This window comes from Rana temporaria, chromosome 2 (genome assembly GCF_905171775.1).
Source record: "Rana temporaria chromosome 2, aRanTem1.1, whole genome shotgun sequence".
Taxonomy (NCBI): Eukaryota; Metazoa; Chordata; class Amphibia; order Anura; family Ranidae; genus Rana; species Rana temporaria.
In genome coordinates, this window is record NC_053490.1 from 463789504 (window position 1) to 463816722 (window position 27219).

The 27219-nt window shown below is 43.9% G+C and overlaps 1 protein-coding gene across 5 annotated transcripts in view; it reads left to right on the plus strand.

Annotated features, from left to right (window-relative positions):
* The window catches only part of CTPS2 (CTP synthase 2), a 414745-nt gene that overhangs the window by 27549 nt on the left and 359977 nt on the right, over positions 1 to 27219 (plus strand). For all 5 annotated transcript variants that reach the window (XM_040338655.1, XM_040338657.1, XM_040338654.1 and 2 more), the window contains 2 exons: positions 7262 to 7362; positions 22455 to 22571. In XM_040338655.1, the coding sequence (XP_040194589.1) occupies positions 7262 to 7362; positions 22455 to 22571 (218 nt within the window). The remainder of the gene's footprint in view (positions 1 to 7261; positions 7363 to 22454; positions 22572 to 27219) is intronic.

The window sequence follows — 27219 nt, forward strand, 5'->3', positions numbered from 1 at the left end:
GCAAAGCCAGCTGCATGACCCCACCGATCTTTTTAGCTGTCTGTAAGTGTGGCAGTCTGACCACCACTGTAAGTGGGGCATTCTTGACTCTGGGCATCAATGTAGGAGGCATTTCCCCACTGACTGCCAAATAAATGGTTTAGCAGGATTTCCCCAAAAACTGAAATTAATTTCAAGGGATTCCTCTGGGGCAAAAAGGTTGAGTAAGACCAATATAGACAATAAAAATGAGCTCTTCCTCCAAACTCCTCTCTAGCCAAATTCTGAACTTGCGCTCTTTCTTTCTTTTTTTCAATGAGCTGCCGGCCAGGTAATTGCCGCCCTACAACTTACATAAACAAATCAGCAGCTCATTGGAGTAAGAAAAGAGAGCGTGTTCAGAGTTCAGCTAGAGATGAGTTTGAAGGAAGCATAAGGTCATTTATAATGAGCAAGGTCCCCCAGGTCTCATGGCCCCCCAGTTAAAGCAAGCACACCTCAGGTTGGCACTTAGTGTTGGCTGAGATGGCACAAATGCTTTAGCCTTTGATATGTTTTTTTCCATAAGAAGTTGTAGCTAAGTGTCTGTAGGTTTTAGGACAGAGCAATTTACAAAAGTCTTTTGACAAAGTTGAGAAGAATGCTGATACTATTTCTGTTGAACTAAGGAAGAAGCTGCTGCCTTGTGGCTTGAATATGATGGATGGTCTGTTGGCTTTATAAGTGGTTGCTCAGCTACTGTAAGTCTGAAGTTTCTTCCTTTGATGCAGTTGTCATTCGAAGAAATGTCTCAATAAAAATGCCAGACAAAACAGCATTTGAAGTAGTTTACATAAAGTTACATTAAAAAGTTACACCCAAACACACAAAATCCCCCCCCCCCCCAAAAAAAATTGAAGCCCCCCACTCCTCCACATATATGCGCACATACAAACATAATCACACTTGGGGGGAAGCCTACGCCTGGATATGTTGATTGCGATGCACATGTTATATGTGTGAATGAGAGAGAGAATTCTAGCACAAGAGATCCTCCATAACGCTAAACTGATGACTTATAGGGGGCCTTTAAAGTGTTGCCTATGGAAAATATAGGGTACTGATATATTTAAAGTGATTGTAAATCTTATTTTTTTTTTTTTTTAAAGTAACAAACATATTATATATTTATCTCCACTGTGCAGTTAGTTTTGCACAGTGTGGCCCTGATCATTGTCTTCTGGGGTCTCCCAGCAGCACCTGTGGCTCCTCCTTTGCATCAGTTAACCCCCTAGAGAGAAGCAGTTTTCAGGGGGGGTTATTTTGCAGGCGCGCTCCCGAGTCCAGCATTTGTGTGCATAGACACAGAATGCCGGACTTGGCCCCACCCCTCAGCGCTTTGCATCATTGGATTAGATTGACAGCAGCGGGAGCCAATAGCTGCGATGCTATTAATCTATCTAATGAAGAGCCGAGAACCCCGGGCAGAGGGGTACAGCACATTTCCGGCGTGGGAACTAATGGGCAAAGGTGAGTAAAATAGGGGGGCTGGTCAGTGTCAGAAGTTTTTTCACCTTAATACACAGGCTGCAATATGTGCCATTTACCAACACAATTAGACACAGCAGCAAGAGGAGGGGGGATGGGGGAGAAGGGATGTAGCATTACATTACATTATCTCAATGCCAGCTTGTCCCCAGGTCTCCAGTCTCTTCTGGGCCATAATATGTGGGTGAGAGGCCTGCCCACAGTCCCTTCCAAAACACACAGTGACAGTGGGTTCTGTCACATTGTTTTTTTTTTTAACTGAAAATGTGTGTTTCCTATGCAGTAATACTGTGTGACATAAAAAATTGAAGCTGCCACTGTTTTATTCTCTAGGGTGTCTGCTTTCAGAAAATATATATATATTTTTTTTGTAATCTTCAGGCCTAAAATTATTTTTTAAACGTGTGCAAAAAATGCAAAAATGTCTCTGGCTGTGCAAGGGTTAGAGGATAACTTCACCTTCGGGAACATGTTACTTGTTCTACCCGTAAGATTTCTTAGTTAAAAATATACTGACTCCTAACTTTTGTTTTAGCTGGCTCCGAGATTCAAAACAAATTTGTCAAGCCTTGCATTAACCCAGATATGACAGTTTCAAGAGGTTGCAACAATGTTACATAGACATAAACACACCAAAGAGCTGGGAGCAGTCTATGGGAGACTAAGTGGTGCTTGAAGGCTTTAAAATGCTGCCAAGCTCTCATGGACAGTTCCCAGAGAGAGTGAATTCTATTTAATTGGGCAGCAGTGGGCTGAATTATCATCTGAAGTTATATTTTTATTATCTAAAATGATGCAAAAAAAAAAAAAAAAATCAATGACATTAAAATGAGAAGTATACAAATAGCTGTACAAAATAAGATCTAGTGGAATATCTGGAGGGCTATAATGGAACCCGTGAAGTACTTTTTTTTAAAGGTTAACTTTTTTATTGTTTTTTATAAACATAACACGTACTAGTTACACAGTTTATAGTCATAGCGAACATCGCTGCAAACATAGTGCAATACGTTAATCAGGTATACAGGTGAATAGTATGAAACGGTACACAGAAAACATCAGCACACAGCATAGTTTACTCTAGTCAGGGCGTAGGCACTGTCAGTAATCGGACCATAATATCCCTATTACGAGTTGTACCCTAGGGGGCAGGTGGTATGGTACTATCTGAGGTAACCCAGAGTTCCATATTTTGGAGAACTTCTTTGGACATCCTCTAGATTCATATGTTAACTTATATAGTGCAGGGTTTGACAAATTTGCTTGGAATCTAGGAGCCAGGTAAACCATTTTGGTGTAGTTCCTAATTGCATTCTGTGTTATACTGCTGAACATCTGGGGGGTTATTTAAAACTTGTATATGAGGTGTATGGAACAGCCAGCAAGTGCAAATGTCAGTTGTAATCATATTTAAACAGTAATGTAAAATACTCTAAGGCTGCATTCACACCACTGACTACTGGCCGGCGCGGGCCCACCACGATCGCGAGGTGGGGGCGCATGGAGACACAGGATCATGTGTCTCCGTGCGCCCCCGCCGTCAGAGCCGTCTTAATAGCATCATGGGCCCCTGGGCAAAGTAATGCTCTGGGGCCCCTACAATGAAGACAGTGCAGGTAAACAGAAATCAAGTAGGTAGGAGGTAGGGGATATCTAGGGTGAAGAAGGGTGAGAGTGCTGGAGGGACATCTGGGATGTAGAGGGGCAGCCCGGGCTCAAGGACAAGCTGCTTTGGGGAAAGGGCAGGGGCCCCCCATGCAGCTGGGGCCCCTGGGCAGTGCCCAGGTGTGCCCTCTCATTAAGACAGCCCTGCCCGCCGTGCCGGCCGGTAATTGAGGCCCCCGGCTTTGTGGCTTTCTGCAGGCCTAAGCTTCCTTCTGTAAAGGCCGCAAAGCCACGGCCTCAATTACCGGCGGGCGTGGGTCCACCGTGATTGCGCGGCGGGGGGAGGTGGGGGCGCACGGAGACACAGGATCCTGTGTCTCCGTGCGCCCCCACCTCCCCCACTGCGCGATCGCACGCCGGCCGGTAGTCGGTGGTGTGAATGCAGCCGGTGTGAATGCAGCCTTAGAGTATTTTACATTACTGTTTAAATATGATTACAACTGACATTTGCACTTGCTGGCTGTTCCATTCACCTCATATACACATTTTAAATAACCCCCCTTCTGCAGGCCTAAGCTTCCCCAGGCGCCAGGTCACAATTTCTTGTCGCAATTGCGACCGGGCGCCCGGATTTTATCGAGCCCTGATATAGTGGTATTGCTTGGTTAATAATGGTAAGCCAGAACTTTATAGTTGGTGCGGATTGGGATTTCCAGTGCATGGTTATCGTTTTTTTGCGTAAAACACAGGGCTGTGGAGTCGGTAGATAAATGTTCCGACTCCGACTCCTCAGTTTTATGTACTTCCGACTCCGACTCCCCGACTCCGACTCCTCTGTATTAATATGCAAATGTATTTTATACATTCCTTGAGGGAAAGAAACGCAACCTACCACAGGACTACTGGCTGGGAAGCCAACAGTCTACTGTATTGCACAGTTTAAGCAAAAGACAAACACAATGAAAACAATCAAGTGACTGGATAGTAGCAGCAGGCATAAACATCAGGAACAGGATCTTTACCAGTTCAAAAATACAAACCACATTATTTGGTTGTTTTAGAACAAAAACAAAGCTTATCTATAATGAACCAAAAACAAAATCTGCAAAACCTAGAAATGGTTTATATTAATCTTGAAATGTAGTTATAGGCTTGGCAAATGCAAATCAATTCAATGTAGAGTTCTAAGGAAGAGAATTGCCTCTGCCAGATCCTCTTTCATAGAGGCTCTAAAGTCAGACTTTATTATTTTTAGGGCTGAAAATAATCTTTCGACACTGACTTGGGTGGGTGGCATTGCAGTAACTATTCTGGCCACATCACTAACGATCTCTGGATAAACAAGGATGGCTTCTTCAACAGTAAGTTTTGATGAGCGATCATACTTTTTCAACTTCTTTTAGTGCTTTATAAAACTCCTGTTGGAATTTTTTTATTTGGACACTTACTGGTTCTCTAACATGCGTTCCCTGTAAAAGCAGAACACAACACTATGGAAAGTATAAGTATTGCAGCTCCTAATTGTGCGTTGCGTGCCATATAGTGAAGCACATGAAAAGCATGCTTCTTCACGGTCACTTAACGTGTTCGTTTTGCGGTTACGTGAGGCACTGCATGCATTGGTCTTTATTCTTACAGTAGAGAAGTCATTAATTATAACTTTTTGTGAATTGGGACATTTAAACTTGCTTTTTTTTTTTTTAATTCCAATCTAAATTTAGTAGGAGTCGGAGTCGGAGCATTGTTTGCCGACTCCGACTCCGACTCCAGGTACCCAAAATTTCCCCCGACTCCGACTCCTCGACTCCGACTCCACAGCCCTGGTAAAACATCACTATGCGTATAAAGGATTGCACATTTTTGGACAATGCTTCATCATCAACATATCCCAGCAGACATCTAAGAGGATTACAAATGTTTGGTATCTCAGCTACAGAGCTGATGAAGGTTTTAACATCCGACCAAAACTTCCTGATCGGAGCACACTCCCACATCAGATGCAAGAACGTGCCATCGGCCATTCCACATTGAGTGCACACAGGAGTGGATAATCTCTTCAGTCTATATAACAAATATGGTGTAAAATATATGATCTATACAGCAGTTTGGTCTGGATCACCTTATCCCTTGAGGAGATGACGGAGGGCACCTGGAGCGGAAGAATTTCACCCCAGATCTCCTCCGTCAGCTCAGGTATGTCTGTGCGCCATCTCTGTTCAATGGTGGTAAGCCTAGCGGTCGTGGAGTGTAGTAGAATCTTATAGTAAGAGGAAACTAGTTTGGTGTGGGAGGGATCCGTCAGCAAGTCTTCAAGTGGAGACGTACACATCTCTATTTCGCAGCCCGAATTGTGCCGCATCGGTATGTCGTATCTGTAGATATTGGAAGTAGGCCGTGCGTGGGAGTCCAAAGTCTCTCTGGAATTCCTCAAATCAACGGAACGTATTGTCTATAAATAGGTGCGATATCGTTTTTACCCCTTTCTTAAACCAGTACCCCCCGTTGGTTCTCTGATGAAATTATGGTAGGCATGGGTTTCCCCATAGCGGGGTGTTGGGAGAATATTTAGCTGGGGTGCTGGGTGGTAATAGTTTAGAGATTTTAAATATCCGCAAGGTCATGGCCAAAACATTTACCCCTTCCCTCCCCCTAAGCGACAGACGGTGTATGAGGTTCTGGAGAGATTCATATGAGGTGAGGATGGCTGCCTCTAGAGCAGCACCCGCATTGTTGGTCTCAGGATAAAACCACCAATTGGCATGCGCCATTTATGAAGTAATATAGTTTGGAGACAGGGGAGTGCCAGACCCCACTCCAAGGTAGGTAGCTGTAAAGTTTGCTTAGCGATCCTCGCCACCCCGCCTCTCCAGATGAAAGTGGTAATTATGGAGTCTATCTCTACCCGTGAAGTACTTACTCCCAGACACCCTCCCACACAGTACAACCCCAGACGATGTGCTTTTGACCACGAAACGCGTCGGGAGGACTCCACTGTCGCCCCATTTGCATGCAAGAGCTCTTATATTTCCAGCCAAATGTAAGTTTGTTAGCTGTGAATAAAAACGTATTTTATTTATCATACGGAGTTACGCTATGTGGCCACCCTTCTTTCTTTTCTTTATGCACCATTAATACACTGAGCCAATCGGTTTCGGGATTCCAATATCAGTACAGCTTCCATCTTGCTCCCGGGGACCTTTCCTATTTAAAGACATCTCAGCCAGTTGGGCCTATGTTTCCTGCCAAGGATCGTTTTTTGACATCTGTCATACAAAGCCTTGATTGACCTTTGTTGGCATACGCCATCAGTGGTCAACAAATTCCGGTAAGCCTGCACTCTTTCTGGTGGTGGGATTGTCACGTTAAAGAAGTCACACATTTTCCATCTATTCACTCACCTGAATGATTTGTTGATGCTGATGAACTTTGTCATACCTATTTGGTTATCACAGCGTTGTGTTTTGTTGAACTTTGTATTCACATCTGATACCACAACAGGTGTATCAGATCACGTGCCAGTCTGGCACATTCTCTTATTCCTCGCACCAGAGGGACCCATACAAGTTTTATGATTTGTGCACAATATTTATTAATGTTATATGTGTTTTAATTTTTATCACTACACACAGTATGGTATTTTGATATTCACTTTGTCAATTTTAGCGCTACACATATGTATCCCTTTGTTGTTTTGCTTTTTTGAATGAGCCGTGTTAGCAGCTACCATCTACGTATAATTGGCAGCGCAAGGTATCCACTCTCTTTCCACACGGTACAACCTGACTTGTAATTACATGCTGCTCCATCCAATCAGGAGTTAGCATCCCGCTGCTATAATTTTTTCTTTTTGTGATCAGTGGGATATATGAGCAGCGGCAGTGCAGGGAGAGGATTAAGTGCAGCAACTCACTTGGAGACTTGGGGTGACAGTAAGGTAAGTCATAAATAAATAAGTGCTTGGTCTGCTCAAGAGGAGAGTGCAGAGCTGTAAGATATTACGTAGCATAGCCTGTTACTGGGTGGTCACAGGTCAAATGTGCCTGAAACTAGCCCTGAGGCTGCTGAGCTGTGCTAATCTGTAACCGCGTATGTTCTATTCCTATTTAGTAAAGTCCTCCATGTCTGATGAAAGCTGTCATCTTTATTGCAGTGGTCCCACATGTCACTGACGCCATTCAGGAGTGGGTGATGAATCAAGCAAAGGTCCCTGTGGACAAAGACCGCCAGGAGCCACAAATATGTGTTATTGAGGCAAGTGCAGATAACTTTTAGCTATAAACCGCTGGTGTCTTTTATTCAGAATTTTGTAACCAAGTTTTGCATGCTGACACAAAATACAGCAACATTGATTTTTACTACATTTTGTATTTGACTATGAAGACACTGACATCGTTTTTACTACTCTGATTAATATGATCAGAAGAAAGGCCCTAAAACACAGTTTCTTTATCCATACGGACAAACTGTGACTGTACATGTACCGTGAATTCGGAAAGTTCACTTTTTCCACATTTTGTTATGTTACAGCAGGGATATGCAATTAGCGGACCTCCAGCTGTTGCAGAACTACAAGTCCCATGAGGCATAGCAAGACTCTGACATCCACAAGCATGACACCCAGAGGCATGATGGGACTTGTAGTTTTGCAACAGCTGGAGGTCCGCTAATTGCATATCCCTGTGTTACAGCCTTATTCCAAAATGGATTAAATTCATTATTTTCCTCAAAATTCTACAAGAAATACCCCATAATGACAACGTGAAAGAAGTTTGTTTGAAATCTTTGCAAATTTATTAAGAATAAAAATAAAAATTCCAATGTACATAAGTATTTACAGCCTTTGTTGAAGCACCTTTGGCACCAATTACAGCCTCAAGTCTTTTTGAGTGTGATGCTACAAGCTTGGCACACCTATTTTTGAGAAGATTCTCCCATTCTTCTTTGCAGGACCTCTCAAGCTCCATCAGGGTGGATGGGGAGCTTCAGTGCACAGCCATTTTCAGATCTCTACAGAGATGTTCAATCGGGTTCAGGTCTGGTCTCTGGCTGGGCTACTCAAGGACATTCACAGAGTTGTCCCATAGCCACTCCTTTGTTATCTTGGGTGTGTGCTTAGGGCAGGGCCATCCTAATAGCATCATGGGCCCCTGGGCAAAGTAATGCTATGGGGCCCCTACAAGGTTTCCCCAATTTATGCACCTACTCTCAAGAATCGAAGTACAATATTTATACTTTACAGCGTGTCACTTGCCACCATACCCTGTTACCAAATTCAGTGTGTCGCTTGCCACCGTCCCCTGTTACCAAATTCAGTGTGTCACTTGCCACCTTCACCTGTCAACAAATTTAGCGTGTCAATTGCCACCCATCCCCTGCCACCAGATGGCGCGTATCACTTGCCACCTGCCACCAAATTCAGTGTGTTACCTGTCACCAGATTTAGCATGTCAATTGCCACCCGTCCCCTGCCACCAAATTCAGTGTGTCGCTTGCCACCCGTCCCCTGCCACCAGATTCAGCGTGTGACTTGCCACTGTCACCTGCCACAAAATTCAGTGTGTGACTTGCCGCTGTCACCTGCCACAAAATTCAGTGTGTGACTTGCCGCTGTCACCAGATTCAGCATGTCTGGAAGTGGGGGGGAGAATGAGGGAGGAGAAGGAAGGAGGGAGAGAAGGCAGGGGAAGGAGGGGGAGAGAAGGAAGAGGGAGGAGAAGGAGGGGGAGGGGGGGGGGAGAAGAAAGGGAGAGGAAGGAGGAGGAGAGAGAGAAGGATGGGGGGGAGAGAAGGATGGGGGGAGAGAAAGGGGGGGGAGGCGGGGGGGAGAGAAGGATGGGGGGAGAGAAAGGGGGGGCGGGGGAGAGAGAGAAGGAAGAGGGGAGAAAAAGAAGAGGGGGGAGAAAGAAGAGGGGGGAGAGAAGGAGGAAGAGGGGTGAGAAGAAAGGGGGGGGGGAGAAGGCGGGGGGAGAGAGAGGTGGGAGAAAGAGAAGGAAGGTGGGGGGGGGGAGAATGAAGAGGGGAGAGAAGGCGGGGAGAGAGAAGGAAGGTGGGGGGAGGGAAGAGAAGGAGGGGGAGAGAAGGAAGAGGGGAGAGAAGGAAGAGGGGAGAGAAGGGGGGGAGAGAGAAGGAATGTGGGGGGGGAGAAGGAAGAGGGGAGAGAAGGAGGGGGAGGAGAAGAAGGGGAGAGAAGGAAGGGGGAGAGAAGGGGGGGAGAGAGAAGGAATGTGGGGGGAGAGAAGGAGGGGGGGGGAGAAGGAGGAGAGCGAAGGAATGTGGGGGGAGAGAAGGAATGTGGGGGGAGAGAAGGAAGGGGGAGAGAAGGAAGGGGGAGTAGGGGGTCTGGTCACAGTGCTCACTTACTTGAATGGTCCCCGGGGGCTCTCAGTCAGTGACTTCTCTCATTGTAATCTTTGGCTCCTTAATCTTCCCGCCCCCTCATCCCCTTCACAGAAGTAGCGGCACACATGCAGGGTGAGAGGGGCGGGAGAAGGGATGTGTGTCATGCTGGAGGGTACAGGACAGAGCAGCGTGGAGATCCCTTCCAGGACGGCCACACCTCCTGAGCCGCTTGTCACTGCACACTGAGCAGTGAGCATGGAGCGTCTCACCAGCCATGAAAGGGGGGGGGGAGGAGAAGGTGGATTGAACTACAGGTTTCCTGGCCATTCCCGGGGTGTGCTACGGATGTTCCGCGAGTGACGAAAGGTGCTTCTGAACTTTCTGGTGCTGCTGTGGGGAGCCTTAGTTAGCTGGCATCTTCGGATGGGATGTGGAGCTGTACACCGCCCAAGATATCAGCTAACTAAGGCTCTCCACAGCAGCACCAGAAACGCCTTGCTCCACTTGTGGAACATCCGCAGCACACCCGGGAATGGCAAGGAATAAATGCACCCTACCAAGCTCCCTCTCTCACTTCTTTCCTCCTATAGAGCAGCCGACTACTCATTTGCATTCAGTGCACATCGAGCGCATCAACCAACACTTCCCTGGCTAAAGCTTGTCCAGCTCTGATGGGGCCCCAGATGAACATGGGGCCCCTGGGCTGTGCCCAGGGGTGCCCGCTCAGAAAGACGGCCCTGGCTTAGGGTCACTGTCCTGTTGGAAGATGAACTTTCACCCCAGTCTGGGGTCCAGAGCGCTCTGGAGCAGGGTTTCATCAAGGATGTCTCTGTACATTGCTGCATTCCTCTTTCCATCAATCCTGACCAGTCTCCCAGTTCCTGCCACTGAAAAACATCCCCACAACATGATGCAGCCACCACCATGCTTTACTGTAGGGATGGTATTGGCCAGGTGATGAGCAGTGTCTGGTTTCCTCCAATGACGGTTGCCATTTAGGCCAAAGAGTTCAATCTCTGTTTCATCTGAGCAGAGAATTTGGTTTCTCATGGTCTGAAACTCCAGGTGGGGGGTCATGTGCCTTTTACTGAGAAGTGGCTTATGTCTGGCCACTCTACCATACAGGCCTGATTGGTGGAGTGCTGCAGAGATGGTTGTTCTTCTGGAATCTCCCTAAGGCCCTTCTTCGCAATGGCTCAGTTTGGCCGTGCGGTTCGCTCTGGGAAGAGTCCTGGTGATTCCAAATTTCTTTCTTTTATGGATGATGGAGGACACATTGTGCTCATTGGGACCTTCAATGCTGCAGAAATTTTTGGGTTTCCTTCCCAGATCTGTGCCTCGATACAATCCTGTCTCTGCAGTCTACAGACAATTCCTTGGACTTCATAGCTTGGTTTGTGCTCTGACATGCACTGTTAACTGTGGGACCTTATATAGACAGATGTATGCCTTTCCAAATCATGTCCAATCAACTAAAAGTACATAAATGTTCAATCAAGTTGTAGAAACCTCTAAAGGATGATCAGTGGAAAGAGGATGCACCCGAGCTCAATTTTAGGTATTCAGAGCTTTTGTCATGGCAAAAGTTGTGAATACATATGAACATGTGATTTTTTTTTTTTTCTTTCCGTTTTTTATTTTTAATACATTTGCAAAGATTTCAAACAAACTTCTTTCATGTTGTCATTAGGGGTATTGTTTGTAGAATTTTTAGGAAAATAATTAATTTAATCCATTTTGGAATAAGGCTGTAACATAACAAAATGTGGCAAAAGTGAAGCACTGTGATACTTTCTGGATGCACTGTGTATGTTGTTAACCAATGGTAGGCATAGCTGGTTATAAAAGGACAATGTAAACACATACAGAGGAGACAGCTTAGGGTTAATTTTATATCCAGTGATGTGGGTTTCTTTCATTAGTGCTCATGTTACAAGGCTCTTCAAACCTGCGAGTCATGAGACTCAAATCTAATAATACTTACAGCTAGAGACAAAAAAGTGTACAACAATCACCAAGGAGAGAAGTCATTTATTTATAGGCATCAAATGTTTGTCTTGGCATGAGGGTCAGGTTACTTTCAGCCTGTTCATTCTGAGCTAAGTGCAAAAATAAATATATATAGAATACAAGTTACCCAGCTGTAATACCAGACTGTGGTCACTAGGTGGTGCTCTATATTGTTCTTTGGCACAGAAAATAATAGCAGCATACAGTATGTATAGAGACCTTGCAATTGGCTAAGTTCACTTTAAAGCAAGTCAGTTCCATCTTTGTAGTGTAATTAATAAATTCAACTTTAATTATATGGGTATAAAATGATTTGTACTGTTGGGGCATTGAAAGGTTTTAAAGGACTAGGTTGATAACAACTGCCTTAGTCTATAAAAAAAAGGCAATAAAGCTTAAACTTAGTAAAAAAAAAAAAAAAAAAAAAAACAGCCGTAGGCACATGACTTACTATTAAGTCTGATGTGTCCCTTTTGTTGTGGCTCATGCATTAGCTGAAACCTTCCTCTAATCTCCCCCTCCTACCACCACCACCATAAAGTTCTAGTGTGGCAAGAGTTCATACAGCCAACAGACCTCAAGAGTGACAAACGTGTCTGCCCTTTCTGCCCACCTACTCCATTTATAGAAGCTGTACTATAGCTTCTATGGATGAAAAAGGATTTAGGATTGGAGGATGGGATGATAAATGAAAGGTCCGCCTTCTCCATTCATCTCCTTGCCAGCACATGAACTGATTCCCTTTTTGTGCTGCTTCTCCCCCTCACACACCAACCCTGCTGTACAGGGACTTCTTGCAATGAAAAAATGCATGTAATGCTGTATTAATGATTACAGAGCTTCATTCATTTGTGTCTTTTTTATTATCTACCTACAGTTCAGCTTTAACCACTTACTGTCTGCCGTACATATAAATGCCCTGGCACGGGAGCGGTGATATCTTGGTCATCGCTGCAGCATCATTTTTTTTTAGAGCAGGAGATTCTAAACAAAGTAAAAATGATCTGTGTGGCTATCCCATGGGTGCTCAACCTGTGGCCACTCAGCTGTTGCAGAACTACAAGTCCCATCACGCCTTTACCTTTGGGAATCATGCTTGTAACTGTCAGTGGCTTGCAATGCCTCATGTAGTTCCGCTGGAGGGCCACAGGTTGAGCACCTATGGGCTATCCAATGCCTGAGACAGAGTGAGAGGAACTTTGGTTGTTCCTCCCCCTTTGTGACATCAGAAACTGGAGTGATGAGCATTTTTGTCACTTCTGGTTTTTATTTTTTGTTTACCTGGCGGCCAGTGGAGCAGCTGATCAGGCCAAGTCTAATAAACTCCAGATCTCTCTATGAAGGGGACCTTTCATGGCCCATGCTATCACAAGGGATCTTTTTTAAAATAAATAATAATAATAAAAAAAAATTTAAGTGCCCCCATCCCCGTGCAATAATTCAAGTGCAAGACCTCCTGTCTAACTCTAAACTGGTAACCTGTAAAGGCTTTAAAGGTTCACCTATGGAGATTTTTGCCATTCCACAGGAGTGTGAAATTTTAAAGTGTTAGATATCTGTTTATTCGACATAACATCATCTTTTAATTTTTTTTTACCAAAAATGTGCGTATTATGCTTCTTGTGCGCACTAAAATTCATTAAAGTGTATTTTTCCCTGAAAATATGCATTTTGTAAACCACTGCACAAATATCTAGCACATAGGAAAAAATGCAACCACAATCATTTTATCCTCCTAAGGCCTCTACTTATGCCCAGGTTCACACTGGGTACGATTTGGTATGATTTAAGATGCAATTTCACATGCCAAATCGCATCTCAAATCGGCAGCATTTGCCGGCAATTGTCGGCAATGGCACCGTCCTAATCGGTGCAACGCCGCATCTGCGGCGCTGCACCGATTGCAAAAAGTAGTTCCTGTACTACTTTTTGCGATTTCAGGCCGCGATTTACATTGACATCTGTGCAGAAATCTGCACAGATGTCTCTTAAATCGCGCCCAAAATCGGGACTGCCAGCGGGAGTGAAATCGTGCGAGTTCAGCTGAACTTGCACGGCTTCACTCCCGCAGCCCAGTGTGAACCTGGGCTAAAACATATATATATATATATATGTGTGTGTGTGTGTGTGTGTGTGTGTGTGTGTGTGTGTGTATATATATATATATATATATATATATATATATATATATATATATATATATATATATTGTGAGGGGTTAGCTTGGTAGCGGGGTGTGTGACCCCTTGGATGGGTTCACCACACACTGAATTTATACAGACTGGCAGTCGAAGACGGTTGAAAACAAAGGTTTTGGTTTATTGCTGGAAAACAATTGCAAGCATCCAAACAGCATAAACAAAATCAAACATAAAATAAATCCTAGCCACTTTGGGCATCTACCTTCCACACAGGAACGTATCTTTGAAGTCTAACACAGCCTACTGCTGGGTAGACAGTGCTGGTCATACAGCACAAAACAATAGTCTTTTGATTTTTATCACACAGAAAAATCAATCCTCTCCTCACCTCCACCGAAGACCTTCTGGCACTGCTCTCCTACTCACACAGCCTTAGGAGTGATGCAGCCCATTAGTGGTAATCCTTTGGACTACTTATAGAGGCCTTAATTGCCTCATCGTGAACAGCTGGAGTCTTTCAACGCCCTTAGACCTTGTCTGGCTATTTCTCGCAGCCGACGCCTAAGGCTTCATTTCCACTGGCGTTTTTACAGCCACTGTTGTTAGGCTTTTTTACAGCTTAAAAACGCCTGTCCATGTTTATTTTGTAAAAAAAAAAAAAAAAAAAAATTTTTTGTGAGCTGCAGCTTTAAAAATGCTGTGGTCGCGTTTTTGCGCGTTTTTGAGCGTTTTTTAACGTCTGGCGTTTTTACAGCTCTACTCTGGAGCTTCAGAACGCCCTGGTCCTGCGTTTTTTTTACAGCTCAAAAACGCCTATGCCATTTGCAGCTCAAAAACGTCTATGTGGGAATGAAGCCATAGAATAACATGGACAGGCGTTTTTAAGCTGTAAAGAACGCTCAGAAAAGTGGCTGTAAAAACGCCAGTGGAAATGAAGCCTAATAATGATTAGTGTATTGTCTAAGCAAGGCAGAAATGTATGTCCCGTTTGTGACAACACCCACAGATTTACCTGACTTCCTGTCACAATATATAATATAAAATCTTTGAGTGTTATAAGTCATTTTCTGATTTTTACATGTATGAGAGAAATGTCAGAATTGGCCAGGACTTGAAGTGGTTAACAAACAAAACTTTTTGCAAAGCTAAAGTTGATTATTTTACGTGTAGTTGTCGTTGTTAATCTCTTTTCTCACGATACATGTATATGACTGAAAGTTTTGAAAGCTTTTTGGAGTAACACATCTATATATTTTATGTTGTATATATTTCTCCTTACTATGGCCCGGATTCACAAAGCACTTACGCCAACGTATCTCGAGATACGCCGTGTAAGTGCAAATATGCGCCGTCGTATCTACGCGCCGGACTCTGAAACCAAGATACGCCTGAAAATAGGCTTCATCCCACCAACGTAACTTTCCTAAGCCGGCGTATCGTGGGCGCATAGTTACGCTGGACGCATCTGGCGCTCCCATTGATTTCCTATTCGAATATGGAAATGAGGGAGATACGTTGATTCACGAATATACTTGCGACCGGCGCATAATATACACAGTTTGCGTAAGTCGTATGTCCGGCGTAAAGTTATTCCCCATAGATGAGGCGCAACCCATGCAAAGGTATGGACCAGGGAACACAAGCCGTCGTATCTTATGTCGTTTACGTTGTACGTGAATAGGGCTGGGTGTAGGTTACGTTAACGTCGTAGGCAGTGATCTGTCGAATCTTAGGCCTCGTACACACGACCGAACATGTCTGCTGAAACTGGTCCGCGGACATGTTCGGTCATCTGTACGGCCGACCGGACAATTTTCCGGTGGATTGGACAGGTTTCCAGCGCACAAATGTTTCTTAGCATGCTAAGAAACATGTCCGCTGGAAGCCTGTCCGTCGGACATGTTCGGTCGTCTATACGACTCACCGGACATGTCCGCTCGGCCGAAAGCCCTCGCATGCGTCGAAGTGATTCGACGCATGCGTGGAAGCATTGACCTTCCAGGGTCGCGCACGTCGCCGCGTCATCGTCGCGGCAAAGGCGCGGCCACGTCACCGCGTTTGCTGTCCGCGGGAAATTTGGTCTGATGGTGTGTACAGCCATCAGACCAAAATCCGCCAGCGGACATGTCGCAGACCGTTTTCATCGGACATGTCCCGTCGTGTGTACGAGGCCTTAGGGAGTAGTTTCGACGTGATTCTGAGCATGCGCACTGGGATGCATCCACGGGACGGCGCATGCGCCGTTCGTTATTCGTATCTTTATGCCGCTCGGCCCATCATTTGCATGGGGCCACGCCTCATTTGCATTGCTCACGCCCACTTCGTATATTCGATACGCTACGCCGGCATAAATATGCGCCGATGTATGTGAATCCGGGCCTATGTCTGTATGGATAGCACAAGAGATTAAAATTTAGGGGTTGGTTTGATAAAGGCAAATAAATTATTCACTTTGCAAGTAGTTTTTTGCTAAATATTAGTAAATGAGGGGGAGCTCTGCTGACATCAATCATCCAATCATGTACAAGCAAACATGCCGTTTTTTTTTTATTTACTTGTACATAATTGGGTATTCTGATCTTTGCAGCCTATGGGCTTTTAGGAAATCAACCTTGATATCTCAGCCAAATGCAGTTTGGTTATGATGAACAACTATAAATTCACCACTAGATGGCACACTTACCTAAATAAATAAAATCCTTGCCAACCTGTTGCGCTTTGCTTTGGATGCCTCTCAGCTTTCACCCAATTGCATTCATATCAACATATCTCTACTCGCTAACCTAACTGTATGCATGTAATGTTACAAACTGTCATCTGGTTTTTGGTTCATTGCCCACAGTACCGCTTCTGCTGGTAATATATTATTATTATTCTGTCTTTCAAAGACAGAAAGAACTATTAAAATAGATGATGAGATTGACTTGGCAATGACTTGTAATTTAAAACAAAGCCTCTGATGTATTTGTTAAAAGCTAACATTTAAATTTATAGATGGAGCCAGGCTGAGCCGTGTTTAATGGCCCTGCATTTGGGCTGTGCTGGTGATTTTGTTTTTCCCCATGTGTAACCCCTAGTTTGGGTTGTGTCTGCAGCAGCACTATCTTAAAGTGGATGTAAACCCAATTTTTTTTTTTATGTCACAATGTAGAGAATAAGATTTCCTATCATCTGTGCCCAGTCTTTCACACAGAGTTAATCCAGCTCTGAGCAATCCTCTTTTATTGTTCAGTGAAATAAAACGGACTTACAGAGAAAAACCTTAGTCCGTTCCGCCCCCTTGCTGTGAGTGACAGGTTATTTACATATCTTATGCACTAGCCTGAGACAGAGGCACTTCCTGTGTAAAAAGTTCACAATTCACATCCCTCTCACCTCCTCTCCCCTCCTCTCCCTTCCAGCTCTCTCAGGATTGGCTGCAATTACTGTGTTTTGACTGGATGTTTCTCATCATGGGGTGTGATCCACAGTTCAGTGTGATGAGGAAATGCAGTGCAGTGCAGTGAAAACACAGAACAGAAAGCAGAATATACACAGACAAGTGATCTGATTTAGGTTAGATGTATCTAGTGAGAGCTGGGCAGAGGAGAAGCTCAAGTGATCTGATTGTTATATTGCAGTGTGTGTGTGTCTGAGGTCACCCGATCACAGTTGCAACATCAGGTTATTTACATATCTCATGCACTAGCCTGGAGACAGGCATTATTTTTTAATTCCCACCCCCACTCCTTTTCTGAAGTCATGTGGTTACTTTTCTGGATTTTGACTGGATGTTAGGGATTATAGCAGAATTCAGTGTAAGGAATATACAAGAGAAAATGCATGTTGACAAGGGGAGTGTAGAGGACGACTCCACCCACCAAGCTCCAGACAACAGACCCACCCACAGAATCTGCAGTTTTCAGTTCTTATAACAGACAGAGGGGAAGCATTTGACAGGTAAGGATACATGCAGGAGGCATGTATATCCTTATAGATCAGCACTATGGCAGTAGTTTAGAAAGGATGAGAGTGGGTTTACGTCAACTTTAACCTCTAATGCCACGTAGACACAATCATAATTTCCGACAAGAAAACCGTGGATTTTTTACTGATGGAATGTTGGCTCAAACTTGTGTTGCATACACACGGTCACACAAATGTTGTCGGAAATTCCGAACGTCAAGAACGCAGCGACTTGCATCACTAGGGCGAGCCGAGAAAAATGAAGTTCAATGATTCCGAGCATGCGTAGGATTTTTGTGCGTCGGAATTGCATACAGACGATCGGAATTTCCCGTTGGAAAATTTGAGAACCAGCTCTCAAAGTTTTGCTGTCGGAAATTCTGACAGAAAATGTCTGATGGGGCCTACACATGGTCGGAATTTCTGATCGTGTGTACGTGGCATTAGTATGTACAAGCAGGTATTTAAGGTACAAACATGCACCAATACTTTTATCCCCTCGCCCCCTATTCCCAAACATTTACCTGCTGCCCTCGTCACCGCTGCTGCTACAATTCTTGACTATCAGTTCTTTATAAGTATACCCCTCTATAGAATAACAAACACCTTATGGTGTTGATTGCCTTGGAAGGTTCAGACTGGTGGTACAAGGCTGGTGTCTCCCATCTCTTTCCTCTTATGTCTTTCTAATACGCTTAGATCCTTTCAGCAACTACAGTTGGAATTTTCTCTCCCAAGGTCTTTTTTAGATAAATTCAACTCTGCCATGCCCTTAAAGTTTTACTAAACCCACAACAGTAAAATCAGTCTTTATATGCAGTAAAGCATGCTTGTTATACTCACTGTGGAACCCAAGGGGTTACCTCCACTGACCCTTGGCCCTTCTAACAAAGGTCAAGCACTATTACCCAGAGAACAACTGGATTAGAAATGAGAAATTGTCATCTTCAATCTGATTCAGCCTGTATGTATAGCCAAATATTTCTGTGAGGAACCACAAAGCCCAGCTCCACATACTGGCCCAGATTCAAGAAGCACTTGCGCCCGCGCAACCATAGGTTGCGCGGCGCAAGTGCTTACTTGCTCCGGTGTAACGAGTGCTCCTGATTCAGGAACCTCGTTACACCGACTGCAGCCTAGGATGTGACAGACATAAGCCTCCTTATGCCTTCACATCCCAGGCTGCATTCTTGCGTTGGCCGCTAGGGGGCGCGGCCATTGTGATCGTCGTATAGTATGCAAATTGCATACTACCACCGATTCACAAAAGTTGCGCGGGCCCTGCGCACGCAAGGTACGGAGTTTCCGTACGGCGACTTTAGCATAAGGTTGCTCCTGCTATAGCTGGGGCAACCTATGCTAAAGTATAGCTGCGCCTCCCGCCCGTGAAATTTGAATTTCACGTTGTTTACGTAAGTGATTCGTGAATGGCGCTGGACGCCATTCACGTTCACTTAGAAGCAAATGACGTCCTTGCGACGTCATTTGCCGCAATGCACGTCGGGAAAGTTTCCCGACGGAGCATGCGCTGTTCGCTCGGCGCGGGAGCGCGCCTAATTTAAATGATTCCCGCCCCCGGCGGGATCATTTACATTAGGCAGCCTTACGCCCGGCTGTTTAGCATATCGCCCGCGCAATTTACGGAGCTACTGCTCCGTGAATCGCTGGGCAAATGGAAATATTTGCGTGGGCGCAGAGAAAAATCTTTGCTCTTTGCCCACGCAAATATTGCTCCATTCTACCTGAATCTGGGCCACTGTATACATCAGATGGGCACAACAACCAGTGAAGGCATTCGTCTTTCATCCTCCTCCTTCTGCTCTTCAGACCTTCAGCCGATATACAGAGGGGAGAACAAGTATTTGATACACTGACAATTTTTCTTTTTTTTTCTACTTACAAAGCATGTAGAGGTCTGTAATTTTTATCATAGATACTCTTCAACTGTGAGAGACGAAATCTAAAAATTCCAAAAATCACATTGTATGATTTTTAAATAATTCATTTTCATTTTATTGCCTGACATAAGTATTTGATCACCTACCAACCAGTAAGAATTCCGGTTCTCACAGACCTGTTATTTTTTCTTTAAGACCTCATGCACACTGGACCTTAAAATAATGTTATAAAAACGGCAGTAGCTTTGCAATGAGTTTTTCAACTTTTTTCAGCTTCTTCCAACATTTTTGCAATAGCGTTTTTAGGGCCAGATTCTCGTAAAGCGGCGTAACTTTGCCCAGGCGTAACGTATCCGATTTACGCTACGCCTCCGCAACTTAGACGGGCAAGTGCTGTATTCTCAAAGCACTTGCTCCGTAAGTTGCGGCGGCGTAGCGTAAATCGGCTGGCGTAAGCCCGCCTAATTCAAATTTGGATTAGGGGGGCGTGTTTTATGTAAATCTACTGTGACCCGACGTGATTGATGTTTTTTCCCAGTGTGCATTGCTCCAAAGTACGCCGCAAGGACGTCATTGGTTTAGACGTGAACGTAAATGACCTCCAGCCCCATTCACGGATGACTTACGCGAACGACGTAACCTTTTCAAATTTCGACGTGGGAACGACGGCCATACTTAACATTGGTACGCCGCACTTATGCCTCATATAGCAGGGGCAACTATACGCCGGGAAAAGCCTAACGGAAACGTAACTTTACTGCGTCGGTCGGGCGTACGTTCGTGAATTCGCGTATCTAGCTGATTTACATATTTCGACGCGTAAATCAGCTTACACGCCCCTATCGGCCAGCGGAAAAATGCAGTTACGATCCGACGGTGTAAGAGACTTACACCTGTCGGATCTAATGGATATCTATGCGTAACTGATTCTAAGAATCAGGCGCATAGATACGACGGGTCGGATTAGGACTTACAACGGCGTACATGGCGCTGCGCCGTCATAAGTCCTTTCAGAATCTGGGCCTTAGTGTTTATTAGCGTTTTTTTGCGTTAGCACTTTAAAAAAAAAAAAAATAATAATAATATAAAAAAAAAAAAAAAATTCAATGGATCAAAAACGTTAAACACTGGTGAGCAAAGTGTTTGAGCGTTTATCAACGTTTATTGGCGTTTATCAGCATTAAGAGTGTTTTTACAGCTTAAAAAATGTCTCTCAGAACCCGCTAGTTTTTTTTTTTTACTGCTCAAAAATGCCACTGCCCAAAACTGTTGATAACCGCCTATGTGTTCATGGACACATGGGGTTATTTACAAAAGGCAAATCAACTTTGCACCGCAAGTGCACTTGTAAGTGCAGTCGCTGTAGATCACTGTAGATCAGAGGGGAAGCTCTGAAATTAGGGGAAGCTCTGCTCATTTTATCATCCAATCATGTTCAAGCAGAAATGCTGTTTTTTCTATTTTCCTTGCACGGCCCCCATATTTCTACAGCGACTGCACTTTCAAGTGCACTTGTAGTGCAAAGTGGATTTGCCTTTTCGTAAATAACCCCCATAGGATAAAATGATAGAGTTTAATGACTGTAGAAAAAAACGTCTACTGCCAAAAATAGCTGCTGTAAAAACGTCTAAAAACGTCCAGTGTGCATGAGGCCTGAATATCGTACGACAGATTGTACGACTTTTTTCACTTAATAGTCGCAAGTAGAAATTAAATAGGTTATTAAAGTCACGAAAATTCTCGTACGACAGAAGAAAAAAAAAGCGGGAAAAAAAAAAAGCGGAAGTGATGTCATGTGTTGTAATGTATATGTATTGTATTTTCGGACGACAACTGTACTGACTAAATCGTACGATCTGGTACCATATGAGAACATTTTTTTGTGCATGCCTGATAAAATAATATCGGATGAACTGTCATGATTGGGTCTAGAAAGCTCTGTACTAACGATCCGATTATCGTACGATTCTTCCTCGGACGACATTTTTCGTACGATATTCGGATCGTGTGTACAGGCCATAAGAAGCCCTCCTGTTCTCTATTCATTACCTGTATTAACTGCATCTGTTTGAACTTGTTACCTATATAAAAGACACCTGTCCAGACACTCCATCAAACAGACTCCAACCTCTCCACAATGGCCAAGACCAGAGAGCTGTGTAAGGACATCAGGGATACAATTTTGGACCTGCACAAGGCTGGGATTGGCTACAATTGATACAATAGGCAAGGAGCTTGGTGAGAAGGCAACAACTGTTGGCACAATTATTAGAAAATTGAAGACGTTCAAGATGACGGTCAATCTCCCTCGGTCTGGGGCTCCATGCAAGATCTCACCTCATGGGGCATCAATGATCATGAGGAAGGTGAGGGATCAGCCCAGAACTACATGGCAGGACCTGGTCAATGATCGGAAGAGAGCTGGGACCACAGTATCAAATACTTGTTCTCCCGACTGTATACAGTATGTTTGGCAAAATAATGAGAACTCAGGCCACAGATCCTGTATTGCCTTGTTATTTATTCTTGTGTTCATAATTATAGCACGTTTCTCTGTAACCTCATGATATATTAACATGATGTGCTCTCTGGTTGTGTTTGAAGTCTCTGTAAGCTTCTCTGCAATTAGTAGATGGAAGGCTGCACTTCAGGTCTCCAGAAGTATAGGCTTTGTTGTGTTTGTTTTGTCTGTACTTTTCTTTTTCTGTAACTACAAAACTGCGAACATTGAAGTCTTCTCTTCTTCAATAAAAAAAATCTCTTGACGAAGAAAAAAACATTTGATCTGTTTTCTTTTATAAAAAGGAACGGCCGGCCAAGTCACACAGATGTCTTGTGACAAAACACCAAAAGGGCAACCTTCTTGGGTCCAACCCTCACATCAGGAGATTACACACTATATCCATTCCTCCTTGTATACATACAATTGGTAGTGTAACTATGGCTGTTGTTATGATAGTGTGACTCTCTCTCTTTTTTTTTTTTTTTTACTTTATATTCCTTTTTGCAGTTGGGTGGCACAATTGGAGACATTGAGGGAATGGCATTCATCGAAGCTTTCAGGCAATTCCAGTTCAAGGCAAAAAGAGAGAACTTCTGTAACATACACGTCAGTCTTGTTCCGCAGGTAGGTAAACAATTGCTTTTGTATTGAAATAATTCAAAGATGATGCTTTTAATCCACCAGAAAAAAAATCCTCACAATGCAGGCAATAAAAGGGCAATTGCCTGCATTGTGACTGTTGAACGCCCCCTTTTTATTTTTATTTTTTTTGCAAAACTAGCGCACAACCCAGAGATTTAAAGCAATTGCTTTTAGCTACAAGTTAAAGTGGAACTTAAGTCCTGCTAGATCACTTCATGCTGGCCCCTTTTGCGGGTATAGCCACATACCGTGTTTACCCGAAAATAAGACCTACCCCGATTAATAAGACCTACCTAGATTTTCGGGAAGGGCTGCAATATAAGCCCTACCCGAAAATAAGCCCTAGTGTAAAGTGGTTGAAAAAAGGTAGAATCCACTGTCCTATAATAGTACACAATTCAAAAGGTGTGTGCCTCTGCAATACAATCGTATCACATACCCCTCGTTACAGCGGCGCTCAGCTGATCTCTTCTCCTTTTCTTCTCCTGGCTGTCAGCGGGGGATGTCGGCCCCCCTCCCTCTGAAGGCGCTCAGCTCCGCTGCTCTCATCGTCTCCCGGGTGTCAGTGTAGGATCTCACCCCCCTCGTCTGCAGGCGCTCAGCTCCGCTGCTCTCATGGTCTCCCAGATGTCAGTGGGGGATGTCTGCCCCCGTCCCTCTGCAGGCGCTCAGCTCTGCTGCTCGCATCATCTCTCGGGTGCCAGTAGGGGATCTCACTCCCCCTCTGCAGGCGCTCGGCTCCGCTGCTCTCATTGTCTCCCGGGTGTCAGTGGGGGATCTCACCCCCCGTCTGCAGGCACTCAGCTCCACTGCTCTACTTGTCTCCTGGGTGTCGGCAGAGGATCTCGGCCACCCTCCCTCTACAGTGCTCAGAATTGTGGAAGAAAGTTCAGGCAGCCATGGAAGCGCCAAGCAGCACTATAAGAAGGTACTTGCACATATTTATTACAGAAACGCACACCCTCCACATTACACAATCCTGTAATAGAGAGAATTCCAGCATTTTACAGGCACTTTTACTCTGTTCACACTAGGGATTCCTGGCATGCAAGCCCTACCCCGAAAATAAGCCCTACCACCCTAAAAAAAATATAAGACCCAGGCTTATTTTCGGGGAAACAAGGTAGCTTGCTGTTGGCTGAATCTGTAAATATTCACTGCCAGATCAATGGCACTGCTGACTCTAACTGATTGTCTCACCAGATTAGTAGTGTATTTGGTAAAGATCTTACTGTGTTCCTCACGGTTCTCCTTGTTGGAGAGGACCCTGTATCTGAGGACCTGCAGTGCAAGCATCCCGGTCAGTCACCACTCTCTGCTCTTCCCCTACAGTGCTCACTGAAGTGCCAGACTGTGGAGGGGTGAGGCAGCTGGGTCAGGCTCTCAGTGGCACACTAATAGGTTGACTCTGCTGTCTGTCAGGCTCCTGGGTGGAGCCTGGACTGGTTCTGTGACATCAGCCAACAGCAGACTGTTGGCTAAATCTGGGTCACAGTGCAGAACTAGATGCCCTCCTGTGACCCTCAAGAGAAATATGGCCAAAAGAGCTTTGCTTATTCCACATCCAGCTTATTGCTCCCTTTCCATCTGGTTTATGTGCATCCATGCATATGCATGCTTATATGTGCACACACACCCACGTGTTCATTCGAGTCCATAATTCGTTTTACTCCAGGTACGAACCTTGATTTTATATTCACACATATTCACCTTAAGCCAGTGAATATTATTGTTGTTAATTTATGATTTACAATTTATTATTGATAATCTTATTTCATTACTCAAAATATTTAATGCTCCTTCGTTATTTAATTTTATTCTATACATACCTCTTTTATATACTGTTTTACCAGTCGATCATATACAACTTGTATTTCTCAAATTCTATGCATATTTTATGGTATTTATTTTAATGATGAATTTAAGATTTATAATCAATCCAATCATTTTACTAATTATGCTCTTTCAAGTATTAAATGTTCACTTATAAGTGTATCCATAGGTATAATAATTTGTTAATATCAGTATATAAGTATATTCGAAACACTCTTTTGTACGACCCTTGGCATTTAGATTTTGTAGCATCCTTGGCCGCCCATCCAGTTCATTAGAGTTAACTGTAATTCGCTCAGGCTAGCTGTCAGATCAGGTTGAGCATGCTGTCTCCCGAAACGCGCTCCCGGCATTCCTTGTGCACAGCGGTGTCAGCCTGTGGAATCCCTTTACAGTTGGCATGACCTTAGTGGCTCTGGCACGTCCAGCGGTTCTAGTACCAGTGGAATCCGGCCTCCTGGCGAGTCCAGCTGCTGTCCACCACTGACGAGCTCCACCAATCTATGATATGACCTGGCAATTATACACTTGTAAGTGCATCAACTTTGTTTTTATTTATACTCAAGAAAATCTACTTACTGTACTATTTTTCTGCCTGACACCATTTTCTGCTTATTTACCCAAAAGAGCTTTGGCCATATTTTTCTTTGTGTGTGTTTTGTATGCTGGGGGGGGGTGAGACCATACCCTGGGATTCTATGGTGTGGGCATACCCTGTCAGAAGTGACTCATGCAGATATCAGTGGGAAAGAGATTGGACAGAAATCACACTAGGTGCTTTGGATTAAGTACACACTATAGAGGAATTTTGTTCATTTTTAATTTCAGAGGTTTACAACCACTTTAAAGTACAGTACTTGGTAGATACATATAGCTAGTTCAAATGCTTACTACTATGAAACAAAGGAAGTAGTACTAATGGAAAAACTATAATGTAGCAAAAACCTTTTCACAAAATCTATATCACAAAGGGCAAATTTATATTTTGTATATGTCCTTCAATAAACCCACAGCGCTGAAAATATAAAAGTATACCATATTGTCATAAATGATAAACTTTTCCTGAAAATATATCCCAAATCATTCAAAAACACTGTGGTAGATAAACACAACTTTTCTTGTCCTATTAGGCTTGATGATTTCAACTATTGTATGATTCCCAATGCCCTGTACACACGACCGGTTTTCCCGTCAGAAAAACTGCGATGAGAGCTTTTCGTCGGGAGTCCCGACAGTGTGTATGCTCCAGCTGACTTTTTCCCACAGGAAAACTGATGGGGGGAAAAAAAAGAAAGCAGGATCTCTTTTTTCCCATCAGGAAAAAATCCTAGTGGGAAAACCTTTCGTCTGTATGCTTTTCCGACGAGGAAAAAAAACATGCATGCTCGGAAACAATTCGACGCACGCTCGGAAGCATAGAACTTAATTTTCTCTGCTAGTCACCGCGTTCTTGGCAGTTAAAGGTTCACCGGACTTTTGTGTGATCGTGTGTATGCAAGGAAGGCTTGAGAGGAATTCCATCGGGAAAACCATCGTTTTTTGTTTTTTAAGGGAAAACCTCTCGTGTGTATGTGGCATAATAAGCCTTTGTCAGCTAAGCTAGGTTGCGAAGGACAACCTAAGCAAGTTATAAGGACATCCTGATTCAATAAAAGTGCCTTTTCCCTCCATCTCCCATTCTAAAGCCTTGTACACAATAAGGCTTCATTTCCACTGGTGTTTTTACAGCCACTTTTCTGAGCGTTTTTTACAGCTTAAAAACGCCTGTCCATGTTATTCTATGGCATCATGCCCACATAGGCGTTTTTGAGCTGCAAATGGCATAGGCGTTTTTGAGCTGTAAAAAAAACGCAGGACCAGGGCGTTCTGAAGCTCCAGAGTAGAGCTGTAAAAACGCCAGACGTTAAAAAAACGCCCGAAAACGCGCGAAAACGCTCAAAAACACGACCGCTGCATTTTTAAAGCTGCAGCTCACTTTTTCATTTTTTTATTTTTTTTACAAAATAAACATGGACAGGCGTTTTTAAGCTGTAAAAAAGGCTAACAACAGTGGCTGTAAAAACGCCAGTGGAAATGAAGCCTAATAGTTTTTTTTTTCTGTGTAAAGTGAATTGAAGTGAAGTGAACGATTTAATAAAAACACAAGTGAAAATTAGATCCTATAGACATAACTGTAGAGAAATAGTCCAAAATAATATTTGAGAGGTTAGTCCATATAGATGAAAAAGCATTCTATTGCTGGAGGCCCGCCATTCCAGCGAAAATAATATATAGTAGTAGTGTCCAACCAAATAAACCACCACCAACAAGTGAAATTAAAACTTGAAGAGACGCCAGTGCCAAGTAGTCTGCCTCCACTCCTAAACACACAAATCCCTGCTCTGTGAGGAGAGACAGATCATGTGTTCCTTTTAGCTAGTAACAACAATCTGTCATCTCCTCTAGCCAGTCCCATCCCCCTACAGTTAGAACACACACGAAGCAACACAGTTAACGCCTTGATCGCCCCCTACTGTTAACCCCTTCCCTCCCAGTGACATTTACACAGTAATCAGTGCATTTGTATAGCACTGATCACTGTATAATTGTCAGTGGTCCCAAAAATGTGACAAGTGTCTCTTCTGTCCGCCATAATGTCAAAGTCCCGATAAAAATCGCTATAACTTTTGTGCACACCAATCAATATACGCTTATTGTGATTTTTATTACCAAAAATATTTAGAAGAATACATATAGGCCTAAACTGAGGAAAAAAAATGTGGTCGCTCTTTTTTTTGTTTATAGCGCAAAAAAAAAT